At 46.3% G+C, this 20,850-nt stretch overlaps 3 protein-coding genes across 7 annotated transcripts in view; 1 reads left to right on the forward strand and 2 right to left on the reverse strand.

Moving 5' to 3' along the window:
- The window catches only part of LINGO1 (leucine rich repeat and Ig domain containing 1), a 696,168-nt gene extending 675,644 nt beyond the window's left edge, over nt 1–20,524 (forward strand). For all 5 annotated transcript variants that reach the window (XM_083698290.1, XM_083698291.1, XM_083698289.1 and 2 more), the window contains one exon: nt 18,253–20,524. In XM_083698290.1, coding sequence (XP_083554416.1) covers nt 18,265–20,109 — 1,845 coding nt within the window. In that variant the 5' untranslated portion in view covers nt 18,253–18,264 and the 3' untranslated portion in view covers nt 20,110–20,524. The remainder of the gene's footprint in view (nt 1–18,252) is intronic.
- The window catches only part of RCN2 (reticulocalbin 2), a 1,080,843-nt gene that overhangs the window by 552,273 nt on the left and 507,720 nt on the right, over nt 1–20,850 (reverse strand). The gene's annotated exons all lie outside the window — the stretch shown is intronic.
- On the reverse strand, nt 8,986–18,246 carry LOC310825211 (uncharacterized protein). The gene is made up of 3 exons (XM_083698481.1): nt 16,720–18,246; nt 15,238–15,370; nt 8,986–9,442 (listed from the first exon to the last, which is right to left on the reverse strand). The coding sequence occupies exons 1-3, from the start codon at nt 16,919–16,921 to the stop codon at nt 9,409–9,411; spliced, it is 369 nt and encodes a 122-aa protein (XP_083554607.1). The 5' UTR covers nt 16,922–18,246; the 3' UTR covers nt 8,986–9,408.

Consider the following 20,850-nt stretch of genomic DNA (forward strand, 5'->3'; position numbering starts at 1 on the left):
CAGCCTTAACACAGGAGAACAAGGGTCCCTCCTCCCTTCTTTGCCTATCCCATGCCTCGCCAGCCCAGCCTTCTCCAAGCCACTCCATCTCAAGCCACCTCAAACTTTTAAGTCTCTGCCCTCGCACTGCTGAGATTTGCTGAAGTCAATGGTGAGAAACTTAAGAGATGCTCGTGCGGGCATCTGGTTCAAGGGTAAACATCAGGAATGTAATTTATGATTGTCTTTTATTAGCTGACTCTGAAATGCTGCTTGGGGATTTCTTTCCCCCCACTACCTTTCTTTCAAATAGAAAATATCCTGCCCAAACTGTGCTCCATCAGCTTAGTTAGGCTTCTGTCCTCACAGAGGACTCTTCCCAGCTTAAGGCAGGTTGTGCCCTTGCTTCTATAAAGCAGAACACAGAAGTAATGAGCAGCCAAGCCTTCCTAGCCTAGCAGCAAAGGGGCCTTATGAAATATAACAACAAAGATAGACAAATAAATAAACATAAAAAATGAGTTATGCTAATGCTCAGCTCCACTGATTGAGTGGAAGCACAGCAGCAGACCCAACCATTGAAATTGAGTGTTTGGCCCCATCCGCACAATACATTTCATAGAATCATAGAATTGTAGAGTTGGAAGGGATCCCATGGATCATCTAGTCCAACCCCTGCAATGCAGGAATCTGAGCTAAAGCACCCATGACTGATGGCCATCCAGCCTCTGCTTAAAAACCTCCAAGGAAGGTGAGTCCACAATCTCCTGCAGGAGTCTGTTCCACTGCTAAACAGCTCTTACTGTGATGCTGAAATCCAGCATCGCCTGAGCTCTGCGAGTGCGGCTTTCTCCCGACTAAAGTGCAGAGTGTTTGAGGAGCGGGACATTCACAGGGAAACCAAAATGCTTGTTTACAAAGCTATTGTACTACCAACCTTACTGTACGCTTGTGAAACATGGACCACTTATAAACGCCAATTCCTCGAAAGATTCCATCAATGGTGTCTCCAGAAAATTTTACACATCACTTGGGAAGACATGCAAACTAATGCCAGTGTACTGGAAGCAGGGACAGAGCTACCTGCCCTGGCACCCGGAGAGGTAAGGGGCGGGGCTAGCCGGCCTGCCGCTCGTGCGGCGAGCATGGGGGTGTGCTGCTAGCTGCCCACATGGGGAGCGTCCCTAGCTGTCTGCCACCCATGCAGCAAGCCTGGGGGGGTGCCGCTTGCCACCCATGTGATGAGCTTACCTAGCCGTCTGCTGCCCGCATGGTGAGCGTTGGGGGTGTGCTGCTAGCCACCCACAGCAGCAGCATCCCTAGCAGCCCACCGCCCGCGCAGTGAGGGCCCAGGGGCTCTGCCCGCAGAGCGAGTGGGGGTGGGTGGCGCAGCAATGTCACCCACCTCACAGCTGACACCTGGTGCGCACCGCACCCCCCACACCCACCTTCCTCCGCCAGTGACTGGAAGAAGCAAAGCTCACCAGTGTCGAAGCAATGATTCTTCAACATCAACTTCGTTGGACTGGTCATGTTGTGCAGATGCCTGATTATCATCTTCCAAAGCAACTACTCTATTCCCAACTTTAAAATGGAAAGCATAATGCTGGTGGTCAACAAAAGAGGTTTAAAGACTCTCTCAGGGCAAATCTTTAAAAATGTAATATAAACACTGACAACTGGGAAACACTGGTCTGTGAGTGCCCCAGTTGGAGAACAGCCTTTACTAAAGGTGTCATGGCCTTTGAAGACACTCAAACTCGGGACGCAAGGGAGAAACATGCCAAGATGAAGGCACGCTTGGCAAACCCACACCATGATTAACTCCCACCCGAAAACCTATGTCTCCACTATGGAAGGATGTGCGGATGCAGAACTGGCCTCCACAGTAATGGACTCACTGTTAAGACCATGTTTATGGAAGACTTACTCAGATCTTACTCAGCTATAAGTGATCACCAAAGAAGAAGAAGACTATCAGAAAGGTCTTCCTGGTGTTTTTAGTCAGAATCTTCTTTCTTGTAACTTGAAGATATTGGTGCAGGTTCTGCCCTCCAGAGCAGAAGAAAACCAACTTGCTCCATCTTCCATGTGACAGCCCTTCATATATTTGAAGATGACCACTGTATCTCCTCTCAGCCTCCTCTTTTCCAGGCTGAACATACCCAGATCCTTCAACAGTTCCTCACAAGGCTTGGCTTCCAGACCCTTGATTATCTTGGTTGCCCTCCTCTGCACACTTTCCAGATTGTCAATGTCCTTCTTAAATTTAAAGCAGTATTGTACCACTTTAAACACTCATGGTGTCCCCCAAAGCATCCCAGGGACTGTAGTCTTGTTAAGGATACTTGCAGGACACCCCTATTCTCCTCCCAGAGCTACAATTCTCACTCTGAAAATTATATATCTGGGAGGGGAATAGGAGGCCTTTGGAACATCTCTCAGTACCCTTAACAAACTACAGCCCCCAGGATTCTTTGGGGGAAGCCATGATTGTTTAAAGCAGCAGCATCCTGCTTTAAATATACAGTGAAGATAGAGCCTTTGTAATTGTAGATGCTCCATACAATTATAGCACATGCACACACACCCAAGATTCCTGGGACCAGTAGTGCACCCCTCACAGAGCTACCATTCACAGCACCCTTATCAAACTACAGTTCCCAGGATTCTTTGGGAGGGTGTTTTAAATGTGCCTTACATGTATGCTGGGAAGGCAGCTTGCATTCACAAAGCAGACCCATGCTCCCCCCATGATTCAAGGCCCAGGTGATTTGTACAAAAGTTAATTCCATGTTAAATGAAAGGGATATCTTTTCCAGTCTCGTGTGTACTATTCTTTAAATGGGATGGTAATGTTCTCCATCTGATTCCTTGGCTGGAGAGATTTAAGAAGCGACTGGATGGCTTATCTGTTGGAGATGCTGTACTTACATCTGTGCTGCGTATCTTGCATTGAGCCCAGGATTAGAATAGTTTTCCGAGGTGCCTTCAAGCTCTATGATTCTATGTCGCACAGGGAGAGATGCTGCTGGCCTCTAACTCTCACCAGCCCCAGCAAGCATGGTCAGTGGTCAGGGAGGATGGGAGCTGGGAGTCCAACAGCATCGAGAGAGGACCAGGTTGTCTAGCTCTGATGAAGCAACCAAAGTGTCAGACTCCGGAGACCCAGCTTCAACTTCCCATTCAGCCATGATGCTTGCTGGCTGACCTGGGATTCTTTTCTGTCAGCTTAAGGGGAATAGGAGGATCAATATCCTGCATGCCACCTGGAGCTCATTAGTCCACCGGCTTGGGAAGATTTTTTTTCCTTGCCCTCCCTATGTTGTGATGTTGCTGTCTTGCATTATTTCGCTTGCTGATTGATTTGTGACAGGGGTGGGGAAGTTCAGGCCCAGGGGTCATGTGGCCCTCCTGGGTTCTCCCCAGGCCATGCCCTTTCCCATGCCACACAGGTCACTCACGCCCCACCTCCCTTCAGTGCTTTTGCCTGGCCCGATTGGGTCTAAAGTATGGTTACCAGACATCCCCTGTTCTCGGGGACAGCCGCCGGATTTACCAATCTGTCCCCAGACAAAATCCATCCCCAGAATGTCCCTGGATTTAATGTAATGTCCCCGGATTAATCATATGCCTGGGGACTTCCAGACCCTCCCCATAGCCCGAAGCAATCATCCGCTACAGCTCCAGAGAGGGTCTCCTCGGGAGCCGGAGGTGCAGCAGGACTTTGCTGCAACTCTTCCGCCGAAACCTCCCTCTCCGTCAGCTCTGCAAACAGCCCTGCTCCTCCTGCTTGCTTGCTTGAGCCGGAGACACAAGGCTGCTCTTTGGACCAGCAGAGCTGAGGTGCAGGGAAGAATCCTCCCTGCATGACATTTCTGCACCTACTCTGTCCTGCTTGCTCATGAGGAAGAAGGAGCACTTTTTCATGCCTTTAAAGCCCCCTTTGCTGCATTCTGCCTGCTTGTGAGCTACCAAGCCGGCAGAAAGCAGGATGCTGCCTTGAGCCTTCCCTTCGCTCTCCCAGACAGAGGCTGTTGCTTCAAAGTTAGGGGGGTTGTCTTGCCTCTTTTGCTCCATTCTGCATGTTGTGAGCTACATTAGACTGCCTTCCCTCCCTCCCTTCTCTCTGTGTTATTGTCTGTCTCCCCATTTTTTACTCCTTACCCATAAACTCTTCCCAATTCTCCCTTTGTCTTTCCCCAACCCTATACATCATTATGTGCTGCTGCTTCATTTTTCTTCTCTTGCACCCACCCCCACTAGCAAAAAATAAAAGGGGAGGAATGTTTTATGTTTATTTTGGGGATGTTTATGTTGGTTCCCCCTAAACAGCTTTCCTGTTCCCTTCTTATTGAAAAATGAACCTTCAAAAAATTAAAATGAACCTTTAAAAAATAAAAAAGAGGCTACCTCTGCTTGCTTGCTTGCTTGCTTGCTTGCTTGCTTGCTTGCTTGCTTGATAAAAAGGGAGAGATTGCTGGGATGGGGCTTGGGGGGGGGTACCTTCTGTGTCACAATAGGTGTAAATGGAGCAGAGAAGCCTTATGTTCTTTTAAGTTGTGGCTGCTCTTGTTGAGGTACCTCCATTGCAGCGGTACCTATTTATCTACTTGCACTGCATGCTTTCGAACTGCTAGGTTGGCAGGAGCTGGGACCAAACAACAGCTCCCCCCAGCTCATCCCGTCGTGGGGATTTGAACCACCAACCTTCCGATCGGCAAGCCCAAGTGGCACAGTGGTTTAACCCACAGCGCCACCTGCATCCCAGAACAGAAGATATTACTTCGTAATTTTTTAAAATAACTTTATGTGCGCGTGTGCGCGCACACACACACTATTTGTTTATTTATTTAAAGTGTCCCCAGATTCACTGGAAAAAATCTGGTAACCTTAAAGGGCTTTCACGCAGATGGAGCAAGCTTGTTTTCTCTTGCTCTGGAGGGCTTTTAAGCAGAGGTTGCCTGGCCACCTGAGATTCCTGCATTGCAGGGGGTTGGGCTAGATGACTCTCAGGGGTCCCTTCCAACTCTACGATTCTCCAATTCTACGAATGGTGAAAATGCCACTTGCTTGCCTGGATGGAGAGAGGTTTGCGCAGAAACATCTTGAATGAAGCTTCCAGTGCAAAGGAAAGAGTCAGAGCTGTTGCTCCCTTGTCCTCTGTCCTGCTCAGCAGGGGGATCTGGCCTTTCCAAAGTTGCCCATGAGAGAATGTGGCCCTTCCTTTATGCCGTTTGAATGTACCCTGCTTAACTTGCTGTTTGCTGCTTTAGAAGCCTTTTTGTTTAAAAGTGATATCATAATTATTGACAGGTCAGTTGACCATTGTGCTAACCAAGTTCAGGGAGAAGAATTTGAACCTAGCCTTGTTTCTGACCTGCTAGCTTTCTGTGGGCAGGGCCTTTTCCTGATTTGGTCACATAGACAGTCCCGATGTCATCCTTGACAAGCATGCCAACCCAAGTCAGAGAGAAGAGTTCTAGCCTAGGCTTCTTCTTGACCTGCTAGCTTTCTAAGGGCAGGGTTGTTATTGTTGTTGTTGTTGTTGTGTGTGTGTGTGTGTGTGTGTGTGTGTGTTTTGGTCATGTGGGAACATTGAACACTGCCCACATTCAGTGCTCCTTATGAAATATCCACCACTGTTTGTTTAGCTCTTGCAAATGCAGTCCTTTGTAAATAGTGCTCCTGTTTATCCAAACATCTCATTATCCAAATGGTGTTGTGTGTTGTTGTTGTTTTTAGATGTTGCTTCTGAGCATCTCCAGATAAATGAAGCATACTGTAATAAAAGAAAATAGGGATAATGGCACTTCCCTCCCTTCCAAATACTTTATGAGGATAAATATATTCAAATATATTAATGACGCTGAACTTATCAGGGAAGAGCAACACAGACAATAAAGCATCTGGAAGGGATGGTGACAAGTCAGGAGAAGCAGGAAGAAATGTGTATGTTGAGCTTTGGGAAATGAAGATTAAGAAGGGAGAAGGCTTTCACACATTGGCTTTCACACATTGAAGGGAAAGATGGAACAAAGATGGTTTGCTATTGTCAGGGGGAGGGAGAAAAAAAGTCATTAGATTTATAAAATCAGGGTCAGAAAGGATCAAAAGGCCACTTAATTTAATCCCCTGATGTGAGTCAGGATCATCTAACCACACTACTCACAAACAGAGTAGCTGCAGAAATTTTGTCTAAAGAGAAACTTGGAGTAATTATTGGGAGAGTTTGTCCTTTGCACACATAGGAAACTACTGGACATTGAATCAGACCATTGTTCTGTCTAGCCCAAGGGAGGGGGAATTGGTTCTGGCACCCAATCCCAACAGGCCATTTGGGCAACTGGGTGGGGCTGCCCACCTCTCAGTCACCTGGCATCACAATGACATCAGGTGATATATTTTCCTTTGCCCAGGCAGTTTTAAATCAAACCGTGTGAGCTAAGACACAGGGGATTCTCTACAACTAAGTTCTCCTCAAAGCTGTTGACATCCTTCTGTCTTGAGAGACAACGGGGATGAATCCAAAGTGACCTCCCTGAAGCTCAAGTGTGGACAGTGTGGATTGAGATCCTGGGCTGCCCAGATGAAAAGAGGGGGGTCCAAAAGAGAGCAGATCAATAAGTTTAGCACCAGCTTGGCTGCAGGTGTTGCCGGAAGGAGGTGTACAAGGTGCCATCCAACTACCTTAGGGACTAGGGTTTACTTCTTCGTCTTTTCTTTCCCCAGTGATGTCCTGCAAGGCAGTGCAGGTTTAGGATCAGCGTTTACCTTCTCTTAAATGAGCTACCTTCCCAGGTTGACATTGCCCCTTCTGCCCCACACTTCCCTAGTACATACAGAAACCGCTTTCTTGACTGTTGGATCCTCTCTTGGTCTTGTAACTTGAAGGCGTTGGTTTGAGTCCTTTACCCTCCAGAGCAGGAGAAAAAAGTTTTTTCCCTCTTCCATGTGACAGCCTTTAGATATTTGAAGGTGGCTATCATATCTTTACCCAGCCTCCTCTTTTCCAGGCTAAACAGGCCCAGCTCTCTCAACCGTTCCTCATAAGGCTGTGTTATTTTTGTGAGAATCTGGCATTCCTCAGATGAATCATCTGAAAACACAAGCCTTGTAATATCAAGAGGCGGAGGCTGGAGTCTAGTGGCTTCTCTGCTTCTTTTGTCTAATATCCATTTGATGCTCAGCTCTTTACCACAAGGATGTACATGGAATTGTCAGCTTCCAAACTCGTCCAAATAAGGCAGGATGTTCATGGATATAATGAGGTGTAGCCTCTCCAGTCTCAGCCTAATTAGACCCCTTAGACTGTGTTTTCTTTTGCCAGTGATGCTTCTGCTCCTCTCGCCTTCTTCCTCGATGCTTTCTCAGCAAGATCACAAGTACAGTGACTGGAATTCCAAAGGAGAATAACAGAGAGAACAATAGCAGAGGTTTTGCAAGTGTGGGGCCTGAGCTGCAGTGCCACCAAGCATGTTAGCATTTTACATCTGCTGTGGCCAAGGAGGGGCAGATATGTCAAGTTTGCCTTCTTGTTTTTACAGTTTTACATTCAGGCCTCTCCATTTCAGCATCAGTTTGCCAATTTTAATTTTTTTAGTCCTCATGGAAATCCTTCCTTTTATTGTGGATTTCTCCATACAGTGGTACCTTGGGTTACATACACATCAGGTTACAGACTCCGCTAACCCAGAAATAGTACCTCGGGTTAAGAACTTTGCTTCACCTAACTTACCCCTTCCAGGTTATCAAGAATGTATAAAAATTTGGCGAATGCTTGTTGGAGATGTGGAGGAAATAACGGTGACGTGTGGTGGACGTGTGAAAAGATTACGATGGGGGGGGGGGAAATATATGATGAATTAAAAAAGATGATGGGGATAACTTTTACTAAAAAACCGGAGGCATTTCTATTAAGTATTTTAGATAAAGAGATCCCAAAAAATCTAAGAGAGGTATTCTTGTATGCAACCGCAGCAGCTCGTATACTTGTGGCCAAGGGATGGAAAGATCACGGGGCTCCAAAAATAACAGATTGGCAAATCAAGTTACAGGAATTGGTGGAGACGGCTCAATTGACTAGCAAACTCAGAGGAAACTCAAAGCAAAAATTTGCAGAAAAATGGAATGGTTATGGAAGATATCTTCAAAAAGACTATAATAGTTTTGACTCCGTGCTAGCATTCGAGTGATAAAGGAACTAAAAGGAGGTCGACAACAATTAAGGATTTATTATGTTATCAGAATGTATTGGAAAATTTATATAGAAATGTTTATTGTTTTGTGTACATTCGATTGTAAGATAAAATATATGCAAAGGGACTTGACGGGAAGTCAAAGTTGAAGAAAAGATTTTTTAAGATAAAAGGGGGAAAATATTTACTTTCACTATTATCACGTGTGTGTGTGTGTGTGTGTGTGTACATATGTGTGTTTTTGTATGGAATGTTGGGAGGAAATAAGATGGTAGATAACAAATAACAAACTAAATATTGATGTATGTAATTTTTATTTCTCAATCATCTTTAGTGGTAGTATGGTTGTAATTTTTTTTGTAACATAAAATCATTCAATAAAAATTATTATTATTATTTTTTTTAAAAAGAACTTTGCTTCTGGATGAGAACAGAAATCGCATGGCAGTGGGAGGCCCCATTAGCTAAAGTGGTGCTTCAGGTTAAGAACAGTTTCAGGTTAAGAACAGACCTCCGGAACTAATTAAGTACGTAACCAGAGGTACCACTGTATATATTTTTGCATGCAATTTCCCTTGACACACTTTGGAACTCCCTGCCTATTGAGTTCAGGCAGGCTCCTTCGCTGTACTCTTTCTGAAGCCTGCTAAAAACATTTTTTCTTAAACAAGCCCACCCAGACATGTAGAATGTGGATGTGTGTGATGATCTGCTGTCAGTTTATTGCTGATTTTCTTTAAAATTTTTTGAATGTTCGTTTTAAACAGTTGTTTTTATTGATAATTTTATTGTTTTATTCTTTGTGTAAACTGCTTTGAGAGTTTTTAAAAACTCAAGCGATGTATAAATTTTATGAAATAAATTTGCAAAGCAATTTCCCCTGACATAATGCATTTGTGCATGATACTTGCACTAATATGTGCTTGTATATGCACACTTCACCCTTGTATACAAGCCATTTGGAACACACAACTTGGCTGGAAAACTGCAACGAAAATTTAGAGAAGTGCAAATTTTGAACAATGGTCAAGTTTCTGTTCCAAGATTGTTTCAGAAAGTGTGAATTAGGTAACTTTACCTTTAAATGCAGTCTGAATTGACTTTCTTCCCCATTCCCAGCCATGGCAAAACAAGGCTTAAAGATGCTAGAGTCCTACCTGCTGTAGAGATTGTAGTCACAATTACAGGCACATTTATTAATTGTCTGGGATGATCTTTTTCTTTGTCTTGGCTAATTCCAAGAAGGTGTCTGTTTGTTCTTTTCCCTTTTCGAAAGCAAAAGAAGTTTAATTAGGTTTGTGCAAAGTAATACCCTCTTATCTGGAAAATAAATGTCCCCAGTGAATATCACAAGAACAGAAGGTGTTAAACTGAAACAGATTTTCCTCTTGCTCCTTTGGGATGAGAAGTAGGTGAGAGGTTGCTGGTTGCTGCACCCCATATGTTGCTGGAGAGGATTAAAGCAAGTGAGATGTTGATTCAGCTGCTTGCAGGAAAGGTGATGCCTTTGGAGGATTTTCTGGCTCTCCCAGCTGCATCTCATGGGCAACAGTGGCGGAGCATCTCCGGCACTGGGGGGCAGAGAGCAGGCGGGGCGGGGTGACACCTGGCTTGAGAGCAGTACATGTGAAAAGGATCTAGGGGTCTTGGCTGACCACAAACTTGACATGAGCCAACAGTGTGACGCGGCAGCTAAAAAAGCCAATGCAATTCTGGGCTGCATCAATAGGAGTATAGCATCTAGATCAAGGGAAGTAATAGTGCCACTGTATTCTGCTCTGGTCAGACCTCACCTGGAGTACTGTGTCCAGTTCTGGGCACCACAGTTCAAGAAGGACACTGACAAACTGGAACGTGTCCAGAGGAGGGCAACCAAAATGGTCAAAGGCCTGGAAACGATGCCCTATGAGGAACGGCTAAGGGAGCTGGGCATGTTTAGCCTGGAGAAGAGGAGGTTAAGGGGTGATATGATAGCCATGTTCAAATATATAAAAGGATGTCACATAGAGGAGGGAGAAAGGTTGTTTTCTGCTGCTCCAGAGAAGCGGACACGGAGCAATGGATCCAAACTACAAGAAAGAAGATTCCACCTAAACATTAGGAAGAACTTCCTGACAGTCAGAGCTGTTCGACAGTGGAATTTGCTGCCAAGGAGTGTGGTGGAGTCTCCTTCTTTGGGGTTCTTTAAGCAGAGGCTTGACAACCATGTTTCAGGAGTGCTCTGATGGTGTTTCCTGCTTGGCAGGGGGTTGGACTCGATGGCCCTTGTGGTCTCTTCCAACTCTATGATTCTATGAAAAAGGTCCCTCCCCTGTCCCCCATTGGCTGGGGGTGTGCAGGGGTTACAGCCTATCACGACCACCTAATTAAAATATTAAACTCTCCTCCCCTGTTGTCATCTCCCATTCCGCTAAATCCAGGGACCATCACTCTTAATTACATTTACCCAAATAAGGAAGTGTGTTCCTATGCTTTCACACATTTACTCAAGTGATAGAGCCACTTCCTGCCATCCTCTTAGGCATACCAGAGTCCTACCCTGCTGAAGAATGCTGAAGTGAAGTGATAAAACCGCATCTCGACCACCCCCTAGGTGTGCACAAGTTCTCCCCTGCCAAAGCATGCTGAGGTGTCTAGATAAAGCACAGCCTAACAGCAAGCTGCCATGTTTTCAGGTGTTCTAACCCCAAGCCAGTAAAGAGAAGCCTCCAAGCAAGCCTGCGGTTCCTAAGCTGTTGCTCAGGTGTTGCAACTGTTTGAGGTCTTCTGACCTTTTATGAAAAAGCGATATTTTTATTCCTTAAAGGAGGAGATACTTCTGTTGTAAATGTCTTAAAAACTTTCCAATAATCCATAAGAGAAGAAAAGAACCACATGGTGAAAGCTAGTTAGAATTGTGGAGTTGGGAGGCATCCCAAGTGTCATCTAGTCCAAACCCCTTCAATGCTGGAAGAGTTGTATTGTGTCATAGTGTTGGAAATGTGGTGAATGTTGACATTTAATGGCAATTCTTTAGAGGACCAATGGGAAAAGTGACTTCATTTCGTGGTAGGAAGTATGATTTGATGTTTACATCCCTAGCGCAGTAAACACATTTTAACCTGTAGGAGGTTAATATTTGGGCAGTTCCATGATTTTGGAGTTCCTCAGTGATCTCAATGAGCCAGAAAGAAGTGGGATGTGTGAATGATTCAGGAGCAATTGCTGCTCACTTGGGAGTTTGGAAATGTCTTGAGATTTTACCAGCTGTCTTGGAAAACATTCATCCTTGGCTTGGTAACGTAGTCTGCAGCAGCATGGCCTGGTCTCAGAACATCTGTTAAATTTTAATCAAAAGCATGTGGTTTGTATTAATAATTTCTGTTTCGGTGCCTGTGAAACAGCTGGTTTTGCAGTTCACATAGCTCCTTAAGAGTAAAGGCTAACATGGAAGATCTTCATTGCATGTGTCTTCCACAGAAGGTGGATTGGGATATCCTGCTAGATCTGCTGAGCAACCAGCAATAGATCAGCAAAGGTTTCAGACTTCCAGTGGTTTAGCCTCAGCAGCAGCAGCAACAACAACAACATTATTAGGATGCTGAAATGGAGAAAACTACCCAAGCACAGAAGGTGCCCCAACTATAAAATTGGAGAAATTGAGAGATACATAGCCACACTGGCAGCATATCTCTCCTTTCTCGTATCTAGAAACGCAAGAAGGGCCTTTACACTTGCCAGAAGTGCGGCTCTTCCCTCGCCGGTCCTGGATGGAGCCTTTAGAAAAGTCCCCTATGCCCAGAGACTTTGCTCCTGTCCATTGGGAGAGATAGGAAGCCCAGAACACTTGTTCTTTAAATGTCCCTTTTACGAAGAGGCACGCAGTAAGTTCATTGATCCTTTTGCTGTTAGGCAAAGACCAGAAGAAGACCTGGATGGTCGCCAGATTCTGTGTGCAAATCTGTAGACGCAGACCATCGCCCAACTCAAAAGAGTCCGGTATGAAAATCCCCAAACCCGGTTCCATGGGTGACTCTGAGTCAACTCCCTGGGATAGTTTATTGTTGCACAGTGTGTCTAAATTCATTGTTGTACATTGTTTTAATTGTCTGTTTTACTGAATGTTTTTAATTTGTTTTTAGTTTTTTTATCTGTTTTAATTATCAGTTTTGTTTTTTATCCACTTAATATTCTATTTTCTGACTGCTGGTCTATGACTGTAATAAACTGATATATATATATATATATATATATGCAGGTTTTGGTGTCCTCGGGTGTCTTCCCGTGTAAAAGACACCCGAGGACACCAAAACCTGCATTCCTGTACCCGTGAAAATCTACGAAAGCATATATATATATATATATATATATATATATATATACCCAAGCACAGACTTTTTGTGTGCAATGACTGCAAGCTCAGCTCAGTTTTGGTACTGAAAACAAATTCCTAGGCTCAGAGGCACCCTTGGAACATAGGAAGCTGCTTTATACTGAATCAGACCTTTGGTGCATCTAGCTCCGTCAATGTACACTGACCGACAGTAGCTCTCTAAGGTTTCAGGCAAGGAACTCTTCCAGCCCTGCCTGAAGATGCAGGGGATGGAACCTGGGACCTTTTGCACACAAAGCAGATGCTCTAACACTGAGCTATTTCTTGTTCTTTATTTCTTGATTCTTGTTCTTTATTTCTTTTGCACCCGGCTTGGGTTGGGGAGATGCTGGCATTCTATTTTTAAAAACCACCATCAAAGTCTGCCCCCACCCTGATCTCAAGAGTGATCTAGATCTTTGACCACTAGATCTGCTGAGCACTGAGTGCACATGCTCAGAATCTGGTGGAATATTCTGAGCCAGAGTCCTTCTGGGGAAATGGGGCTTGACTCTTAGCAGAGCCCAGGGTTTAAGCCTGGGCAAATTAATATAGCAAGCCAGAGAGCTCTATGAATTGCAGCAACATCACTAACACAAAGATATAATTCCCACACGCCTGCCACTGAACATAAGAAGAGCCCTGCTGGACCACCGAATCCAGCCTCCTCTCACAGGGACCCACCAGGTGTGGATGGGAAGCCCACAAGCAAAGCCCAAGAGCAACAGCAACTCAGCCACTTGGGCATCCCACCAGCTGGTATTCAGAGGAAGGAGGACATGGCCACTGGGTTACTAGCCATGGTCACAGCCTTACCCTTATCTCTCATTTGAAAGAGGGTTTGGGTGACTTAGCCTTAACTGGCCTTCTAGGATGCTCCATGCAAAATTAGAACAATTGCATTGTTGAGTCAGAAAGCTTTTTCTTAGCCCTGCTTAGCCTTGCCACCCTCTGATTCTGGCCTGGCATTTGGACATCTACGGAAAGCACCCAGCTGGCTCTCAAATTTACTCATCAGAATTTTCTGACATTCACCTCTGGATTTGGTAAAAGTTTATGCATTGACCAAATTTCTTGCTGTAAGACTGGCATGCAACACAAACTGTGTGGTTTCTGCATGTCCCTTGGAAGAGCAACCTCCTCAGCTCTTGACCACAAAGAGCACTGCCAAGGGAGTTATGGAGAAGCAAGATCCAGTTTGGGACTGACCCTGTGAAGAAGGAATTCAGCAGAGTAAAACCATAATTAACTCCTTAGTCTGCATTGGCCAGGACAGCCCTGGTTTACAAGACCATGGGTTTGGCAGGGGGTTGGAAAACGAACAGATTTGTGGTTCACCCATCACTTCCCAACCTTGCAACTTACAAAAATGTTTGAATAATTTTCAAGGAAGGGAAGGGAAGTTAAGTGCAGGCCATACATTTCTGCAAAATGACACTTATAAGCAGAAGCTATGGAAACAATGTTTAGGGTGTATCCAAGAGCCATAAATAGTACTGGGGTAGGGGAGGAGAGTAATGCACAGGAGTAATGCAAAGATGTATCTCCTAACCACTGAAAGTAATGTGTGGCATATATTCAGAAGCAGCTGTAAATAGCATTAGCCAAAGCAAACGCTGAGCATCTGCATAACAACAGAGATAAACACAGCCAGTGGAGGTGATGAGTGGAAGCGTCATAATGTGTCATAATGTGTGATATTAACGGATGCAAACCTTTGTAACAGCTGGGGCAACATTTAAAAAAGAAAAGAAGATGGAGGCACCAGAAGCAATGTGACAGGAGGTTTCAGCATCCCTCTGGCAAGGCAGTGGGCTTGTTTATGGCGGGGAAGGAAAGGCCGCTTTGACAGAGCCATAACTTCTCCCAAATAACTTTATGTATCAGATGCAGTGCCGTCCCTTGGCAGGGATTCTTGGTGGCTCAGCTCTCTCCTGGCTCATTTGCCTTTCAAATGGACGTGCCTCTTTCTGGGAGCAGTGCATGAGTAGCATGTGCGAAATCGGTGACTCCAGGAAGCTGAGTTTAGCATGTGCATTACTATTAAACAAATGCATGGAGGAAAGGATGGCTAGTAGCCAGGGTGGCTCTGCTCTTAGAATCATAGAATCATAGAAGAGTTGGAAGAGACCACAAGGGCCATCGAGTCCTGAATATATCTTGCTGGAAACCACAGGAGGGGAGAGGGCTCTTGTGCTCGAGTCCTGCTTGCAGGTTTCCCACAGAAATCTGTTCAGCCCCTATGAGAAGAGGGTGCTGGACTAAATGGACCACTGCCCTGACCCAGCAGGTTGTGTGTTTGTACTCTAGCCTAGTAACAGCAAGGAAGCCAGAAGAGTGATCCACAGTACAACAACATTTCATAATTTAAAATTAAGGTATCCTTGAACATTAGCTTTGGAAACATAATGCAGAACACTTCTAGCAAAAATCCCTCAAGTCATTGCATTTGTCAAACTGCTTACTTCTTAGAATTGAGAATGTCTTCTCTCTCTTTCTCGGAAGGAAAAGATCTACATCCTATTTTAAGCTGATAAAGCTGCTCATTTCCCGTGAGATTGAGCTTGAATCTGTAAAATACCATTTGAATGCAGAACTCCTATCAAACGGGAGCAGAACGAGAAAGCCCAGACAAGCCATCTTGGCTGCAAAGGAGTGGGCCCCATAAATGCTGTCCTCCCCAGATGCAATATCCACAGCCTTACTGACCTCAGGGGCCTGTCTCTTAATTTGCAGTCCTGCTGCTTCACTTCTGCCAATAAATTCCTGATGCAGCACACAATTCTAACTTGCTTCCTGGAGAGTTTATGAGCAGCATTCTGTGCCTCTGGTAATTTCAGGGCTGTTAACAAATAAAAGGGATGTTCAGAAGAGCCCAACCAGCCATTCAGTCTGAAACTGCACAATCCAGAATATGGGACAATTGATCAATATATTCCAAGATATAGGTGGAACTTGCTTTATTTAGCCAATGCAGCAAACCAAAGAACAGGTAAGAAACAGCTGCCCTCAGAGCTGATAGGATTTCCAGGAGTGCAAACCCCGCCCCTCGTGACTGTGATTGGGGAAAATGATTTCACTCTTCCCCTCCTCTGAAGGAGGAACAAAGCCCATGGAGGGGAAGGGCTGAATGTCCCTCCTTATGGCAGCTCCACTCCTAGACCTCTCAAGCTCCAGCACTGCCACCCTCCCAACTTACTTTGCAGTATGGAGGGCATGAGGATGCCAAGGCCTCCAGGGGTAGTTGGACTCAAACTGCCACCATCCCTGGCTATTGCCTGGGGCTGATGGAATCCACTTCAGCAAATGATCCCTGTGTGCTTCTGGACAGGCACTTAATTTGCCAGTGGACTGTTGCTAACACAATTGGATAATTGGGCATAGTGTTTTGTTTTGTTTTGTTTTGTTACTTACTGGATTTTCCTCAGAAATGGCAAATCCAGATTGAATGGGGGGTGGACAGGGTTGGCATTTTGATGTTATTAACATTGTGGAGCATTCAGAGCAATGACCACAGTTCATGGAGTGCAGCATGGCACCATCTGGAAGTCTTAGCACAGGCTTCCTCAACCTCGGCCCTCCAGATGTTTTTGGTCTACAACTCCCATGATCCCTAGCTAGCAGGACCAGTGGTCAGGGATGATGGGAATTGCAGATCAGATTGTTATTATTAATGTTTGGTGTTTTATTATGTTTTCATATGTGTTGGAAGCCGCCCAGAGTGACTGGAGCTGGAGTCCAGATGCTATTGGTCTCCAACTCCCAACAACCCCAACTAGCATGGCCAGTGGTCATGGAGGATGGGAGGAACATCTGGTGGATGCTTGGTCCACCACATTTTTGTGTTAAAGATGTCCATTGGCTCTTAACTTCTCCAAGGCAGTTGAAGAATGGCTTCAGGGGGAAGGGAGAGAAGGTTGTGTGTGTCATCCATTTGGATGACGGCCCACAACTCCTCTTGCCTGCTAAGCTAGGAGCTGCCGTCATTCATACGCATCTCAGTTCTGTAGTGTGGATTTCATTAGTGGAGCCTGTTATCCTAATATATGAGTAGACTGCAAAGCAGTCCCTCAGCACTTGCCGGTAGGGCTGGGCAATAACTGGTTTTCAACATTGCGATAAGGGAGGAACTATGCAGAGGCAAACAGGACGATGCTGTGGCAACTGCTGCAGAGGCCTGTGGTGACTCACGGCAGTGACAGGAGGTGACGGCAGTAGCGGCATCCTGAGAGGCCTTCCGGTGGCGACAGCAGATTGTGGCAATAGTAGTGGCAGCGGCCTGCAAGTCCTCCTGGTGATAGTGGGAGGCGGTGACAGAAGCTGTGGCAGCCTGCCTCACCGAGGCCTCGCAGGCCGCTTCTGCTTCTGCCAGCACCTCCTGCTGCCACCGCATGGTCTCGCAGGCCGCCACAATGGTCACCGCTATGAAAAGATCTTCCAGGCTGTCACTGCCTTTGCCACTGCCACAAGACCTTGCAGGCTGCCGCTACTGCTGCCACCACAACAAGGCCTCGCAAGCTGCCACTGCTCCCCCCTCCCCCGGTTGTTGATTCTGCCACGGCCAGGCTTCTGCTGCTTGTGGCAGCCTGGCAGTCCCAGATTATTTGTATTCACTATGACTTCTCACTGTACTTTGGATTGTCCTGAATACCACCATTTGGCAGCCAAGCCCTAAACCGAAAGTCTCATTTGGGTGCATTTTGGCTTGCCTGCTGATGAAACTGAGTGTGTGATAATATTGTCATATATCCGTTTTAGACCCCTAAGTAGTAACAGTTGCCTGGACGTTGTCCTGTTTGCCTCTGTATAGTCCCATCGTTATTTCAGACATTGTGGTAGATTGCAATGTTTAGTAGGTGATATTGTGAGGTTTGCAGTGTTTAGCTGGTGAGTTATATTATGAAACAATTATCACAAAGTGAACTTCAAACCAGTTTTGGAAGATATATCCATATATTACCCAATCCTACTTGCCAGGTTTGTGGGCTGCAGCTTTGGGGGAGTTTTGGGAAGGAGACAGGGGTGGCGGAGAGCAAACGACCTCCTTGCTGCCATTGGTTTTGCATTCCAATGAGTTTCACAGGATCACCTTGATCTGGCAAAGGATATTAACAGCAGCTTTCAAGCACTCTTCTTTCCCCTCATGGTCATGCAGCTAAACCTTAATTGCACTGGCAGATTCCCTGCCTCCCTCCTTAGTTCCACAGCCTAAAAGATGCTGGTGCTTCACAAATGAGGTTTGGGATTGGATGGTTTGATCCTTGCCACAGAACCTCAGGAGGACATTGGTCAAGTCTCCACCTGCTTCTGATGTAGTTTGGAGTAGGGGGAAGTCAAGCCCACCTAAGGCTTACTGATCTCAGGCCCCAAACCCCACTTCCCCCAAAATGTGCTAAGATATTTTTCCACACCACAAATGGCCTATTAGAGATATTGCCCCCAAATACTTCCAAGAACATGCCTAAGAATCAATTGCAGGGGGCAAGCACATTGTCCAGGCCTGCAGCATGCAGAGGTGTCTTTGTGTAGCCTGTTTGCATGTGCCATCAAGTTCAGTGCATAGCTAGCTCCTCTGCTAGCAGTCTGCAGGGAGTTGTGAGTTTTTAAAACATTGCCTCCCCATCAACTCTCTCAGGTTTTTCGTAGATATCAACAGTACAGTATCATGTCTCCTGGTGAGTCCATTCTGTTCCTAACACCTCCTCTTGTTTCTCTTGCCTGCAGGTGAAAGATAGGATGGTGGTGGGCGAGTTGAGCATGTATAGCCCAATCCTGGCCTGCTGGCAGCCCATTCTCATCTTGATGCTGGGATCCATCCTCTCAGGCTCTGCCACAGGTTGCCCACCCCGCTGTGACTGTTCTGCCCAGGAGCGCTCGGTGCTGTGCCACCGGAAGCGGTTCCTGGCTGTCCCTGAGGGCATCCCCACGGAGACAAAGCTCTTGGACCTGGGTAAGAACCGCATCAAGACTCTCAACCAGGATGAATTTACCAATTTTCCTCACTTGGAGGAGCTGGAGTTAAACGAGAACATTATCAGTGCCATTGAGCCGGGGGCTTTCAATAACCTTTTCAACCTCAGGACTCTGGGTCTCAGGAGCAACAGGCTCAAACTCATCCCACTCGGGGTGTTCACTGGACTCAGCAATCTCACCAAGTTGGACATCAGTGAGAACAAAATTGTGATCCTCCTGGATTATATGTTCCAGGACTTGTACAATCTGAAGTCTTTGGAGGTTGGGGACAATGACCTGGTCTACATCTCCCACCGGGCCTTCAGTGGCCTCAACAGCTTAGAGCAGCTGACTTTGGAAAAATGCAACCTGACGTCCATCCCCACAGAAGCTCTCTCTCACTTGCACGGTTTGATTGTGCTGCGGTTGCGCCACCTGAACATCAATGCTATCAGGGATTACTCATTTAAGAGGCTCTACAGACTCAAGGTTCTGGAGATTTCACACTGGCCCTACTTAGATACCATGACATCCAACTGCCTCTACGGGCTTAACTTGACATCCTTGTCCATCACCCACTGCAACCTGACTTCCATCCCTTACGTCTCCTTGAGGCACTTGGTTTATCTCAGGTTCCTGAACCTGTCCTACAATCCCATCATCACCATCGAAGGCTCCATGCTTCACGATCTACTCAGGCTTCAGGAGATACAGCTGGTTGGTGGCCAGCTCACCATGGTGGAACCGTACGCTTTCCGGGGCCTGAACTACTTGCGCATTTTGAATGTTTCAGGGAACCTCCTGAGCACCTTGGAAGAGTCAGCCTTCCACTCTGTGGGGAATCTGGAGACTCTCATCATAGACAACAACCCTCTGGCTTGTGACTGCCGGCTTCTCTGGATTTTCCGCCGCCGTTGGAGGCTCAATTTCAACAAGCGTCAACCCACCTGCGCAACCCCTGAATTTGTCCAAGGCAAAGAGTTCAAGGACTTCTCTGAGGCACTCCTGCCCAACTACTTCATCTGCCGCCGGTCCCGGATAAGGGACCGCAAGCCCCAGCAGATCTTTGTGGATGAGGGCCACACGGTCCAGTTCATCTGCCGTGCGGATGGAGACCCACCTCCGACCATCATGTGGCTCTCGCCAAGGAAGCACCTCATCTCTACCAAAACCAATGGGCGGCTCACCGTCTTCCCTGATGGCACTCTTGAGGTGCGCTATGCCCAGATCCAAGACAACGGCACCTACCTATGCATCGCCAGCAATGCTGGCGGCAACGACACCATGCTGGCCCACCTGCACGTCCGCAGCTACTCCCCCGACTGGCCCCACCAGCCCAACAAGACCTTTGCTTTCATCTCCAACCAGCCCAACGAGAGCGACGCCAACAGCACACGAGCCACGGTGCCTTTCCCCTTTGACATCAAGACCCTCATCATTGCCACCACGATGGGCTTCATCTCCTTCCTGGGGGTTGTCCTCTTCTGCCTGGTGCTCCTCTTCCTTTGGAGCCGGGGCAAAGGCAACACCAAGCACAACATTGAAATAGAGTATGTCCCGCGCAAATCCGATGCCGGCATCAGCTCTGCTGCGGATGCGCCACGCAAGTTCAACATGAAAATGATCTGAGGAAGGGAGAGAGAGCAATGGCTGGAACTCAGTAATGAGAGGCGCGCGTGTGAGTTTTTTTAATAAAAAAGATTTAATAATAAAGAGATCCAGTTCAAGAAACATGCAAACCTCCCTTCTCTCCACCCAGCTCCCCACCCTCCTTCTGTGGCCCACAATCCTGCATCCCTTCCCCCTTGACCTCTTGGGGGGGGGGGGTGTTCTGCTGACGCCTCCAGAACTTCCCATGTTTGTAGGACCTATTCTGACAGACTCCAGTGTCGATCCTAACAATGACAGGAAATTCAGCAAGAATTCAAAACAACAATTGATTTAAAAAAGAAAGTTACGAACTTCCTCTGTAACTTTGATTTCAATAATTATGGATTTTTATGAAAACTTGAAATAATAATAAAAAAACTATTTCCTATAGATAGTTGGAATGCAAAATCTTGACTTCTTGATCTGTCCACTTTCGTTTCTGGCTCTTGCTTGCTTTATTTTTAATGCTTCTCTAGGATTGGCTCTGATTGACCTTGGGTTGCAAGCAGATGCAAAGAGGCGGCACTGCTCCTGCACCTTGAATAGCAAAGGCACCGCTTCCGGTGCTGCTCTTATACCTTTCTGTCTATGCACTATGCAAGGTGAGTGGTCAATCAAAGTGGTAACATTTCAGGCAGTGCTACCTCTGACTGCAGGTGGGGACATCCCATTTTTAAATGCTCGCCCAAGTTTGTTGGGTTGTTGTTTTTTAATCCCTGC

This window comes from Podarcis gaigeae (genome assembly GCF_964106915.1).
Source record: "Podarcis gaigeae genome assembly, chromosome: 9".
NCBI lineage: Eukaryota > Metazoa > Chordata > Lepidosauria > Squamata > Lacertidae > Podarcis > Podarcis gaigeae.